Genomic DNA, 14658 nt, shown 5'->3' on the forward strand with positions numbered 1-14658 from the left:
GGCTCTACTCAGTGTGAGTGAGTGTGAGTGTGTGTGTGTGTATATGTCTAATTGTGGGATGTCTTAGTTAAGTGTTAAAAGCTTAGTACTCAATTACATAATTGCAAATTGTTTCCAGAATTGGATTGATTTATAATACTGACACCAATACATTAATGTTATTGTTATCTTACAACCTCTCCAGTTTTGACACTTTATTATCTTTGACAATTTGAGGAGTATAAAAATGAAACTTGAGAATTGTTTCAATTTATATTTGCATGATTTATAATATTTTTTCATGATCGTTGATTATTTTTACCTTATTTTTTCAATATTCTATCCATCCATTTACTGCTTATTTATTAGGAAATAGCTCTTAAATTTCCCATAATTATGTCAATTTTCTAAATCTCTTATTGTTATCATAAATAGTTGATGCAAAAACTTCCCCCATCAAGAATCAAATTATCTTAGTCTAACTGCATTGATTTTGTTTGTGCAAAAAAAAAAAATATGTTTAAAATTGTCTTCTTTCTGTTTTTTATTGGAAAGAATCACATAGTAGTTAGAATGATGAAGTTTGAGTCAGTATGACTTGAGTTCAGATCTCAGAACTTGGTTATTTGATAACCCTTGAAATGGCAATTATAGCCTGTGGGCTTTTGTTTCTTCAACTATAAAATGAAGGTGATTAAACTCAATGATCATTAAGGTCTTTTCCAACTCTGTCTATTTTATGTCTTTTTCAACTCTGCCAAGTTGCTTTCTAGTTTTATTTTTTGTTAAAGAGGAATCTTCCCAATACTTTGTGATCTTGATCAAACAAACAAATCTGGTTTACAAATTCACTTAAATAGAATTGTCATAGGCATATTAGGGCTCTGCCCTATGATTTTCTCTTCCTTTATTTAAATTTTTCCTCATTTGGGCTCCTAAGATATTTTATGCATTATGTAGTTATTTTGAATGAGGCTTAACTTATCATAATTGTCCCCTGGATTTTATTTTTAATAAATTTAATTATTTCCTTCATGTGTTTCATAATGTCATCTTTTCATCCTTAATATAAATTCAACTTAATCATAGTAAATGTTTGTTTTAATAAATTGTTGTAATATTTTTGAAAAGGTATTTCTTACATATTTTCAGTCTCTATTCATTAATGATATTGGGAGTTCACTTTCATTTATCCTTTCCTGCTTTAGGAATTAGAACTTTATTTCTGCCATTAGAGGAGCACAATCTAGTGTATCATATCTCATTTTTTGAGAATAATTTTTATAGTATATCTATTGTGATTTTTATTAAAGTTTGATAAAATTCACCTATAACTCCATCTGAGAGACCAGTGGTTTTATTTTTGTTTGTTTGTTTTGTTTTGTTTTATTTTTGTCATTGATAGTTCCTTAATAGCTAGTTCAGTTTCCTTTTCGGACTGGATTATTTAAAATCTCTTTTCAGTAATCTGCTAATTTGTATATTTTGTATTTTTCACATAATTCTATGTCTTTTGAAATCACAATTTTCTTGACATTTAATGACATCTAATATAAATTTGGATAATTCTTGAATTATCAAATTTGTTCATTTGTCAAAGAACCATTTTTTTGGGGGGTGTTCTTTTAATCAAGAGTACAATGTTTTGGTTTTTTATTTAATTTTTTAAAAGATTTCTTTCATGCTTATTTTGTATTTATTTCTTTTCCTTTTAATGTTTTAAATTACATATACATGTATAAATTATATAAATACATATTTAAATTATATGTTTTAAATTAAATTAAAATATATATATATTAGTTTATTAATCTAAGATGTTCTATGTATTTCCCAAAAAATAATTTTTACTTTGAGAACTTATTTAGCTAGTTCTTAGAACTTTTACTTAGTTGTCTTGTGAACATTATAGTAATTCTTAGTATGATTTCTTCTTTAACTTTTTTTTTAAGATTTCATTATTTAATATCTTTCTTTTGCTTGTGTTTTTAATAATATTACTATTTGGTTTTGGTGTTATATCCTTTATAGGGTGTATTTCTGCTTTCTAAAAACAAAACAAAACAAAACATTTTAGTTTTCTCTGCTCCCTAATAACAAATATATCTTTGCAAATGTACTATGTTATATTAAGATATATGTGTGTATGTGTATCTGTGTGCATGTGTGTCCATATGCATTATTTAGTGGTTCCATTCAGAAGATAATAAAAATCTCTTAATTCCAAATTGCTCCACAATTTATTCTGTTATTTAAAAAAAAAAGATTATTTCTCTCTGTGTTAGATTTTAATTTTGAAAAAGGAATATTAAAGCCTCTTTTTAGTGAATTACTATCTATTTGTTTTTAAAATTCAGTTAATTTTTTCTTCATGAATTTAATTTGCCATTTAGCACTAATATCTTTAATCTTGATATTGTTTCATTGTGACTTTTATGTGTCATTAAATTTTTTCATTTGTTCATATTGTGAAGTTTTGTTTTTGCTGGATGGTCACAATTCCTGCTTTTATAGATTAATTAGATGCATAACTTTTGTTCTAGCCTCTCATTTTGATTCTAAATATGTTTTTGCTTTTTAGATGTGTTTATTATAAGGAATAATTTGTAGAATTTTATTGTATTATCCATTTTTCCTTTTTTGTTGAGTTATTTTAAGTTTATAGTTATAGGAGTTATGATAGTTTTCTTCTATTTATATACTTAGTATTGTTTTTTAAATATTTAAAAAATTTGCTTCCTTTCTGACATCAATACTTTGTTTTTATAATTAATTTTGTTTAAGCAACTTTGATGTAGTCTTATTCCCACAAAGATCTCTCTTCCTCTTTTTCTGCTCTTAATCACCAGCACTTTTTTTTCCTGGCTGGAGATTTTTCTTAAATATTGATTTATTTTTCTTTTCATTTTTACCTATTCCTCCCCGTTTATTTTCCTTTCCCCTCCCCTTCATTTTCTTATCTTAATTCATTTAACATTAATGTAAAATGCTTTCTCTTCTAACCCATAACTTCTTTAGTTTATTGTTTTGTTTTCTCTATCCCTTTTTCTTTAATTTTTTTTTCTTTGTTTTGTCTGTTCATTGATTCTCTTCCCTTTCTGAACTATTTTATATACTGATTTGGGGTCTTTATTCTTATTTATTCCTCTTTGACCTCTTTTTGTCCTCATAAAGTTAAATCTTCTGAAATTCTAGGCTTGAGCTCCTTCTAATCAGTTTTCTACTTTATCACTCCAAGAAATTTTGCCCTGGTATGTTTCTTTTTTTTTTCTCTCATGCCTCACTTTTAGAAGTTTCAATTCATGGGAGAATATAATGTGCATGAGGCAGTGACCCATGGTAGAAATTACTGCTTTCTCTAATTATGCAGTCAGTTTTCAACCTCATTAACTTTGCCTGCTGATTTATGGGTACATCTATGTCTCCTCCCCCAATCCTATTCCAACTGCCTTTGGGGATTCTCTTATTCTTTCTCCTGAAGGGGGATATTGTCATGGGAGTCACAATACCTTCAGAGAAGATTACATCCTACTTTTTCTAATATTCAGTTCATTGTAAGTTCATTGTCTCCTTTTGCACATCTACCTTTACCTTTACCCTTGTGAGGCTAAGACTTCTTAGATTTTCCCAGTTCTGATTTCTTGTGCTGCCTTTACCATTCTCCTTAAGCCTTTTTGTTGAGAGACTGTAGGTGTCATTTCATTGCTGTTTACCCAGGGATTATTAAGGGGATGTATCTCATTCCTCTGTGTCTCTATTTCCCTTTTTTCCACACATACATCTTTGCCCTTTGTAGTTCTGTCTCACAAAATTCATAGATTTCCTCTCTGTGGGATTGTTTAGTTGTATGCTTCATTTCTGTTCTTCTCTTTTCACTTATTTTTCCCTTTTTATTCCCTTGTCTACTTTAAAATTTTTCACAATCCCTCTTTTTTCTTCCTTAGAGCAATCTTTTTTCTTTCTCTTACATTTTAAAAATGATCTCTGAACATGTGTTAATTTGTTTCTTTACCTATTCTTTCATTGGTAATTGTACTTACTTTCTTGTGCTTCTGTTGTTTGGGCTGTTTGCCAGTAGAATGTTTTGCTTGTGTCTTTTAAATTTCCTTTTACAAGAATTTTTCAAATGCCTCTCTTTGGTTGATGTACTTTTTAAAAAAATTGTGATTAGGCTCATATTTACGCTACTTTTGCTTTTCAAAGTATATTATTCCCCTCCCTTTTTACTCTTTCTAATGGATGGGGCAAAATCTTGTGTTATTCAAATGTAATTTCTTATGTATAAGAAGGTATTATCCTATTTGCTTATAGAATTTGTCATTGAAGTAGTTAAATTTAATTACTCCATGTCTCTGAGGTAGATGTATACAGATTTCTTTACTTGAGGTCATCTATAGATTCCTGTGTTTCTTAGTTGTCTATATTTGCAAATGTTAGTTTTTTTTTTATAAAATATTTCCATGATATTCAGATTTTTTTTATTTCTTGAGTTCTTTTGAGAAACCTCTAATCCGTAAATTGACTACAATTTTTACACAATTGTCATTGCCTTAGATGTCATTGGCTTTGGCTGTGATAGACGTTGAATCTTTTAAAAACATTATCTTTCCCCTTCCTTTTTTTCCATATTTTCAGCCACTTTAATATTTTCAGACTCCAATTATGTTCATCTTTCTTTGGCTTTTTTGAAACAATTCACCATCATAATTTAATTTTTCCTCCAGTCTGCTAATAAATTTTAAAAATTTCTTCATTGAGAAATGTAAATTCAGATATGTATACGTATATATATGCACATATGTTCATAATTTGTTATGGATTTCATTTGATGAATAATTCTTTTTGAATAATTCTGACATTTGTTGTCTATTTTTTTGTAGTAATAAAAAATGTTTCATAAGAAATCAATTCATTTCCTTTGTTGTATAATTATTTGTTAGGAAAGTTTTAAACTCTAGTTTTTAGATCTTTTCTATTCATTTGTTAATTTGTATTCTACATTTTTATTGTTTTTTTCCTTTTTATGTTTCATTCTTTCTTCTCTTATATTCTGTTACTCATTTGCAGGCTTCTACCTTTGCTTAAGGGTGAAATCTTGGGACTCTACTGCCATACTTCCTCAGCTTGATCCCCACTGGCATATGTCAGGCTCCTTGGAGTTAGTCCTTGATATATGTAACCTGTGGACAGATAGGGCTGACTAAGCTGGGTTCCAGTCCCCTTTCCTTTAGGCTTGGTAGAGTTACTTACCTCCTCAGCATCCTTTCTCAGTTCTTCTGTTGGCTTGCCTTTCCTTTTCAGGCTGGCATTATTAGTGTATGTGACTTTTTACAGGTTGGAGGGCAGTGGAAACTATATTTTGGACTCAGTCTGCTGCAGCTTTTAGAGTCCTTAAATAGGCATCCTTTAGACAGAAGCCCAAGTTCCATTATTATTGATGTATTATGAGGAGCAAGCAGAGGGCTTGAACTGGTTAAGTTTTTACAACAAAAGGGGATTCTAAAATGGGCATAGACCCAGGCCCAGGAAGACCAGTATTTAGGTTTAGTCTTTGATATGTATTGTATTTATGACCCTGGAGAAGTCATATTCTTACACAGTTTTCAGGTAATTCTCTAAACAGAGTTATAGAGAAGGTGTTAACCTATACTATTAGAAGAATTTCCACATTTAAGACTTTCTTATACAAATGAAATCCCAAGTCTAGTCCCTGTATCTTTCTAGTGGGGATTGAGGAAAGCATCTGATCTGCCATCTTGTTGACAATATTTGCCTTAATATTATAATGTGTATTTGTATTCAAACCATTGACTATCAGATATAGTCTGTTTATATTAAATAGAAAACCTATAAACCAGTCTTAAAGAATAGAAACTCAGCATTGTAATTAATTTTCAGAAAAAATTCATAATTTTGTATTTAGAAAATTATTACATGCCTAAATAGTATTACTATATGATTGTATGACTTACTAGACTTAAGGAAATTGCTGATATTGCCAAAACTCAAGTTGAAGCTCTGAGTTCACATCAGCAGTCCAGAGAAAAGGAAGTGGAATCTCTGAGAATGCAGGTGTTAGACTACCAGGTGAGAATAGCACCAATTCTTCACAAGAGGTATGAATTTACTAATTTTTAAAAATCTAGTTGAACATGGTTCATAAATCATTTACAGTGATTTAGAAACTTCAAGGCTATTCACCCTTGGTAGAAGTCTGGTAAAAACTAGTTAGAATATCCTGCAACTGGATCTCTCTGTGGAATAGAAAAGGGGGAGGGAGCAAAAGGGTGTTTGGAAAAAATAGGTGTGTGTTCGTATGGATCTAGTATAGGTCTGTATAGAGCTCCCATTGTTATGTAAAACAGCATAGTATATAGTATTGATCTAGTATAGGACTAATTATGAGAAAGATAATGCTGAACAAAAATACATAAATACTATAGTTCGATTTGGGTTTTTTGGTTTGTTTTCACATTTGGCTTTTCTTTAAAAAACAAAACCAAAAGCCCTAAATATCTTGACTATTTTTTTTTATTAGAATCACATCATTCTCATAAAATAGGGGCCAATAGTATAAGTATTGAAAATAATTAATTTGGTATCCCCAAATGAAATGGCTGCTTAATAAAGCCAGGACTGGAATCAAAGTGTTCTCATTGAGAATTCTTTCATCAGATGATTCAAACTTAGAAGATAGAATGGTCTTTGGAGGTTATTATAGTACATGCTATACTTGAATTTGAGTAGTATTATAACATATCCATAAATAGCACTTTCATATGAAAATAACCTAACTCTTTGGGTGAAAATTTGTTAACTGACAGATAAGTTACGTTACCAAACTATGCGACAAGGAAGATAAGCAAGACACGGTTCTTGTCTTTGAGCATTTTATCATTTTCTTAAGAGAGTGGAAACATGTATTAGTAGCAACTGTAAAATGCTGATGCAGTATGATGAGGGTTTACAAGTATTTTAGAGTTCCGAGGAAGAGCAGTTCATTTTAAGGAAGTCTTCTTGGAACTGGTCAAAGTTGAGCTGGGAAAGGAAGCAAAGGTATGATTTCATCTTATTTCTTACCCCCTTCTCCCCCCTTAATTTCTTTTGTCACTAGGCACAGTCAGATGAAAAAGCCCTCATTGCCAAGTTGCATCAGCATATTGTTGCATTGCAAATGAGCGAAGCCACTTCTGTTAGCAAGTTGGAGTCAGTGACTTCCCAGCTGCAGAAGATGGAGACCTACAAATTGCGTCTTGAGCAAAAGCTTGATGAGAAGGAGCAGAGTCTGTACTTTGCCCGCCTGGAAGGGAGAAACAGAGCAAAGCATCTGCGTAGCACCATTCAGGCTTTGCGACGACAGTTCAGTGGGGCCTTGCCCTTGGCCCAGCAGGAGAAATTTTCCAAAACTATGATTCAGCTCCAGAATGACAAACTGCAAGTCATGCAAGAAGTCAGGACTTGTCAGGAGGAGCGGAGAACCATGGAAAACAAAACACTGGAGCTGGAATTAAAGTTGAAAGGCCTCGAGGAGCTAATAAGCACCTTAAAGGATGCCAGGGGGGCCCAGAAGGTGGGATGTTCTTGGTCTTAGATGTTAAGGTTAAAATCGCATGTGGAATTTTTGTAAGATTCTGCTTCCATGAGTCATTTTCAAGCTTGAGGATGTAGGAACAGGTGGAACAGGGTGAGAAAACTCCCAAATGAGTAAGCTCCCTCTACTCGCAGGCTTATGAGGGCTGAAAGACCAAGATTCAGATCCTGCCTCTGACATTCAGGTCACCTCATCTCTCAGGGCTTGGTTTCCTCATTTATAAAATGACTGTGGATACAAGAACTTTTAATGACCCTTTTCTAAATCTGATCCTGTGATATGTGCAAGGCCCAAATCAAAGTCAGGCCTTCCATCTATTCACTATGCCACCTGGGTACCTCTAGATGGGAGCTGGGCTGAAATTTTCCTTTTTGATGTTTTTTGGCATAAACCAAGACATAATTCTACTTTACTCCTGGATTTAGTTCTTTTTTTTTTTTTTTTTTAAAGTGGATAACCATATTGGTAGATAATGGCAGTGCTACAGGTAGAGATGTAGATTTCAGTAAGGCTTTCAGGTACTAGTTGATCTCTGAGCTCACTTTTTTGAAGATTTTCTATTCAAGTTAATTGCGGAAACAAGAATGAAGGGGAAATGGCAAATGTGATAAAGAGCAAACATCTTCTAGCACTTTAGACTCATTCATATATAAATAATTTTAGTCCTAATTTTAAAATTCCTTATCATTCCTTGTACTAGGTCTCAAATGAATTTTCTTTGTATATTTAAAAGTCTGGTTTCATATATATATGTATATAATATATAAAATTAGTAAACTCATATTTCTTTAGAAATAACTTAGAATTCATAGTTTTTATTATTTGAACTAGTCTTTCTTTTAACAACAGGAATTAATGAAGTTTTATTGTTGCTGCTTTGGACCTAAGTCCTATTAATGAGAATTGCTTATTCAAATTTGTGACACTCTTTCCAATAGCAAGACACACAATTTGTCTAAGTGTCAATTGGGTAGATAATTCATTCTAGCTAAAGTATAATGATTATAAATATTTTATATCCTCTAACTGAAAAACTTCGGAATATGACTAGATAAGGGAGTTTGTAGTACACAACTTTACTATGGAAAGCTTGATGTATGATCTAATCAATTGAAGTATTTAAAGTGAATAGTATTTATGTGTATAATATTCCTATGTATGCCTAATACAACACATAAACACATATATAAATATATATACACACTCCTTTTTTGTCTTGTTTAGGTAATTGGTTGGCATATGAAAATAGAAGAACTTCATCTTCAAGAACTCAAACTCAATAGAGAATTCGTGAAAGATAAAGAAGAAATAAAATATTTGAAAAATGTAATTTCTGAATATGAACGCACAATTAGCAATCTAGAAGAAGAGATTGTACAACAAAACAAGGTGCATATATTTGGATGTAAATACAAGGATTCATTTTTGTTTTTCTGATACCATCTCTAAAAGTCTGATCTACTGCCTAAGTGACTGCTATAAGTCTGTATAGAGCTCCCATTGTTACTGTAAAACAGCATAAATTCAGTTCTTACTTACTATTTTAATCATTTTTAAAGGTATGATTTTTTTTTTTTTTTTTTTTTTTTTTTTTTTGCTGAGGCAATTGGGGTTAAGTGAGTTGCCTAAGGTCACACAGCTAGGAAGTGTTAAGTGTCTCATTTGAACTTAGGTCCTGCTGACTTCAGAGCTGTGCTCTATCCACTGTTGCCCTTGGATGATTCTTATAATAGTAAAGATAGAAAATATGACACAAATAGTAATATTAAGTTGAACACCTTAGCTTGTAGAGGGCCAGGAGGTAAGAATCTATTCCAGGTCTTGAATCTTACTGTAAATTGGCTCACCCAAACTCCCTTTTCTTATTGAAATAACAGAGACTGCTTGCCAATAATGAATTAATAATCTAGCAACTGAAGCAAAATGCAAACACTATTTTTTGGATTAAAGGCAAACCTTTGAATTTAGGACTGGAAAAAAAGCCTACAATAGCGACTAAAGGCATTTGGGAGAAAGTTACTTGAGACAATAGTATGATAAACTTTATCCTGATGTGTATCTTAGCTATTTGCATCTCTGTCTAATTAACTAAGATTCAAGTCTTAATCATTTACATATCAGTAGATCTTGTTTGTTAGAGAGAACTATAGGAACTTCAAAGAGCATACTTTGTATCAAGTCTATGAGCATGTGAAGTATATATATTCATCTCTCTGATCAATAAACTTTGAAGAGTTCATATTCGAGACTCCACCTGGTCCAGGTAAAATTCACACCCTTAATTCACTACAGGAGCTAGACTCCAACATTAACTCATCTTATATCTTTAGCTATTCCATTTACACATTTGTAAATTTCTTCCAGTTTCTGCTTTGTTGTTGAAGTAAAACTGTTTTTCCATAGATTCATGAAGAACAGCAGATGACCTGGGATCAAAGAGAGGTTGAGTTAGAACGTCAGCTGGATATATTTGATAGTCAACAAAATGAAATCTTGAACGCAGCACAAAAGGTATATAGTGATTAACGATAAATTGTGAATAGTACACAAATTTCTTGCTTTGTAAAAAGGTTTAGAATATTGTTGGAAAATTTTCCTCCCCAATCAAGCAAAATTATATTTTGATATTTAAAAAAGAGATAGCATTTAAATTATGCTTCTGATACACTTGAGAAAAATGAGCATTTTTTTTTTAATATTAGAACTGGTTTTTGCAAATTTGTATTTCACAACAGTTTGAAGAGGCTACAGGATCAATACCAGACCCTAGGTTGCCTCTTTCAAGTCAACTTGAGATAGCTTTGAGAAAAATCAAGCAGAATGTTCAAAAAATCATGGAGACTCAAGCAACTTGTAAATTATTGGAAGAGGTAATTAATTTGTCTTAAAAGTATTAGACATTAATGTGTAGCTCCTATGTTAATATATGTCCATGAGGGTGAAGCTTGCAATTTATTATTAAACCTGTAAGTAATTGAAAAACATATTCTTGCCACTGCTTTCAAATCTTTTCCTTAACATAGCTGATATGAATCACTAAGAAAAAAAAAACAGAATTGATTGATTTGAGTTTTTCTTCCTGACCTCTTTTGCTTTCATTCTATGGGCATATTGATGAGCAGTGACCCATAATGTGGCAGCTGAAAAGTATGAAGGAGTTGTCTACAAATATCTGATTCTTCACTATTTAATTGAATATTGTTCCTAAATTTTCATTCTATATTACTTTCTTGCATGAATCTGTTCTTTAGTATGTATTCTTTATAAAATGTCACTTGTTAATGAGGACTTAGAAATTGATTTAATTCTTGCTTTTAGCAAAGTGATTCCCCCCAAAAAAAAATTTTATCTGAGAAATTTGACATGTTTTTCCCACATGTCCTGCTTTCCTTCTAATTTTGGCTGTGTTGCTTTTGTTTGTGCAAAAAACTTTTAGTATTATATAATAAAAATTATCTATTTTACTTCTCATGATCATATCATTCTTTATGTCTAGATCATGAACCCATTTCAATCTTATCTTGGTATATGGTGTTAGGTGTGGGTCAGTGCCTAGTTTTTGCCATGCCAGTTAACACTTTTTCCAGCAGTTTTTGTCAAATAGTGAATTCTTATCCCAAAAGCTGGAGTCTTTGGGTTTATCAAACACTACATTACTATAGTCATTGACTATTTTGTTCAGTAAATCTAATCTATTCCACTGGTAAACTGCTCTGTTTCTTAGACAGTACCAAATAGTTTTGATAACCGCTGCTTTATAATAAAGTTTTAGATTTGGTACAGCAAGGCCACCTTCATTTGATTTTCTTTTCATGAAGTCCCTTGAAATTCTTGACCTCTTCTTCCAGATGAATTTTATTATTTTTTTATAGCTCAGTAAAATAGTTTCTTGGGAATTTGATTGGTATAGCACTAAATAAACAGATTAGTTTAGATAGTATTGTCATCTTTATTATATTCGCTCGACCTATCAAGAGCACTTGATATTTTTCTAATTATTTAAATCTGACTTCATTTGTGTGGAAAATGTTTTGTAGTTTTGCTCACATAGTTCCTGCCTTTCCCTTAGCAGATAGATTCCCAAATATTTTATTCTGTTGACAGTTATTTTAAATGGAATTTCTCTTTGTATCTCTTGCAGTTAGATTTTGTTAGTGATGTACACAAATGCTGATGATTTATGTGGATTTATTTTGTGTCTTGCAACTTGGCTAAAGTTGTGGATTACTTTTAACAGTTTTTCAGTTGATTCTCTAGAGGATTCTCTAAGTGTATCATCATATCATCTACAAACAGTGATAATTTGGTTTCCTTATTACCTGCTCTAGTTCCTTTACTCTCTTTTTCTTCTCTTATTGCCAAAGCAAGCATTTCTAATACAATATTGAATAGAAATGGTGATAGTGGGCAACTTTGTTTCACCCCTGATCTTATTGGGAATGGTTCCAGTTTATCCCCATTACATATGATGCTTGCTGATGGTTTTAAATAGATGCTACTGGCTGTTTTAAGGAAAGGTCATTTATTCCTATACTCTCTATTGTTTTTTTTAATAATAATGGATGCCATGATTCTATCTATCTCTTCTTTGGTGATATACTCTTCCCTTATCATAGATCTGATAGGTGCATTTTTCCATGCTCCCCTAGTTTGCTTATGATATTACCCTTTATATGTAAATCATTTACCCATTTTGACTCTATTTTATTATGCTGCATAAGATGTTAGTGTGTCCCTAATTTCTTCCAAAGTGTTTTCCCAGCAATTTGTGTCAAGTGGAGAGTTCTTTCCTTCAACTCTTAGATCTTTGAGTCTATAAAATATAAGATTATGGTGGTCATTTACTACTGTGTCTAGTGTATCTGATCTATTCCACTGACTTGCCACTATTTCTCAGCCAGTATTAGATTATTTTGATAATTACCACTTTGGTATTGCTTGAAACCTAATAATTCTATGTCATTTTCTTTCATTTTTTCCCCTTGATATTCTTTTTTTTTTACAGTTATACTTTATTATTTTTAGATCTATAAAGTAATTGTTTGATAGTTTGATTGGCATATCAATGAATAAGTATATTGATTTATGTAGAATTGACATGTTTATCATCCTGACCTACTCGTGAGTAATGAATATTTCTCAGGTTGTTCAGATCTATCTTTGTGTGAAAAGTTATTTTGCAATTATGTTCATGTAGTTCCTAGGTTTCTTTTGGCAGGTAGACTCCCAATTGTTTAATATTCTCTGTGATTATTTTTAAAGGAATTTCTCTTTTTGTCTCTTCCTGCTGAGATTTGTAACATATAAGTAGAGCTGATTTGTGTGGTTTAATTCACATGCTATAACTTCTGTGCAGTTCATTGTTTCAGTTAGTTTTTAGTGTATTACCTAGGGTTCTCTTAGAATAAATATATTGTTTTGTCTCCTTGTCTATTTTTATTCATTTTTTGTTTATTATGTATAACTGGCATTTTTAGTAAAATACTGAATAATATTGATGATAATGGACATTATTATTATTAGTTCTCTTCTTACCTGATTGGAAAATTTCCATTCTTATTAATTCCCATTGATCTATCTTATTTTGATTTTACTTATATTACTTGAAAACCTTAATTTATTCCTATCTCACATCATTTTCCCCATTAATATAAAAACTCTTTCTTGCATGCCTCTATTACATGCAATAACTTTCCCCGTTCCTTCTTTCAGTGCATTCCCTTTTCTTTTTTCTGATCATCTGAAGCTAATTGATTCATTCCCATGTCACTTGCTTATGTAGTGTCCTTGACTTAATATTACATAAGTTGTTAGGAGTTACTTGTATCACCTTTTAATATAAGAATTTAACTTTATTGAGTCTGGTAGGAGTTCTCATTCACATTTACTTTTTTATGTTTCTTTTTAGTCTTGTATTTGAAAGTCAAAACTTCTATTTAGTTTTGGTCTTTAGGAAATCTTGAATGTCCTCTGTTTTATTAAATGTCTATTTTTTCCTTCGAAGGATTATATCCAGTTTTGCTTATTCTTGGTTGTAATCCCAGCTCCTTTACTTTAGAGAATTCTTATCATGTTCCAAACCTACCATTTCTTTAACATGGCAGCTGGTAAATCTTGTGTGATCCTGACTGTGGTTCTATACTATTTGAATGGTTTCTTTCTGGCTGCTTGTAGTGTTTTCTCTATGACTGGCAGCTCTGGTATATGGTTGTAACTAATTCCTGGGAGTTTTCATCCTGGGAATCTCTTTCAAGAGAGGATTGGTGGATTCTTTCCACTTCTATTTTACACACTGGTTCTAGGACAATGGGGAAGTTTTCTTTTATAACTTCTTGCAGTAGGATATCTAGGCTTTTTTTTAAAAAAAATCATAGTTTTCAGATAATCCAATAATTCTTAAAGTATCTTTCCTCAGTCTGTTTTCTAGATTTTCCAGAAAAATAACTTTTCCTATTGAGATATTTTACATTTGATTTTACATTTTCATTCTTTTGACTTCCTTTTATTGTTTCTTGATGATTATGAGACTTTTAAAATCATTTGTCCAATTCTGTTTTTAAGGTGTTTTTTTCAATCTTTTTTGTGAATTGTTCTTTCATCTTCTTCCCTTACTCTTATTTCTTTTCCCTTTTTTCCTACCACTTTAATTAATGTTGAAAAGCATATTTCTTGATCTTGATCTGCCCTAGGGAAACTTTTCAATGGCTTACCAATAGCTTTTTATGATGAGGGTTTTTTGTTGTTGTTGTTGTTGTTGTTGTTGTTGTTATTGTAGTAATTGTTGCTGTGTACTTCTTTCTTCCAGCCTGTTACTTGAAGTTGAACTTTATGTTAAAGTTGCACTTTGTTTCTAAGATTGGGGTAGAAGAGAGGAGCTTCAGCAGTTTTCTCGCTGCTATTTTCATAGCTAGTTCTGGGGGGTTGAAAATTTTCAGTTCTGCCAAGCTGATGTGATCTGGAGAAAGGTGTGGTCAGTGGCAGTGTTCTGATATCTTTTGTTGTTGTTGTTGTTGAGGCAATTGGGGTTAAGTGACTTGCCCAGGGTCACACAGCTAGGAAGTGTTAAGTGTCTTGAGACCAGCTTTGTA

General features: G+C 31.6%; 1 protein-coding gene across 1 annotated transcript in view; it reads left to right on the top strand.

The window, feature by feature from the left end:
- The window catches only part of LOC127538738 (centrosomal protein of 290 kDa-like), an 80990-nt gene that overhangs the window by 24877 nt on the left and 41455 nt on the right, over positions 1-14658 (top strand). The window contains exons 9-14 of the mRNA XM_051962485.1: positions 5047-5137; positions 5955-6066; positions 7094-7549; positions 8795-8959; positions 9974-10081; positions 10306-10440. Coding sequence (XP_051818445.1) covers positions 5047-5137; positions 5955-6066; positions 7094-7549; positions 8795-8959; positions 9974-10081; positions 10306-10440 — 1067 coding nt within the window. The remainder of the gene's footprint in view (positions 1-5046; positions 5138-5954; positions 6067-7093; positions 7550-8794; positions 8960-9973; positions 10082-10305; positions 10441-14658) is intronic.

Source organism: Antechinus flavipes, chromosome 5 (genome assembly GCF_016432865.1).
Source record: "Antechinus flavipes isolate AdamAnt ecotype Samford, QLD, Australia chromosome 5, AdamAnt_v2, whole genome shotgun sequence".
NCBI classification, from domain to species: Eukaryota; Metazoa; Chordata; class Mammalia; order Dasyuromorphia; family Dasyuridae; genus Antechinus; species Antechinus flavipes.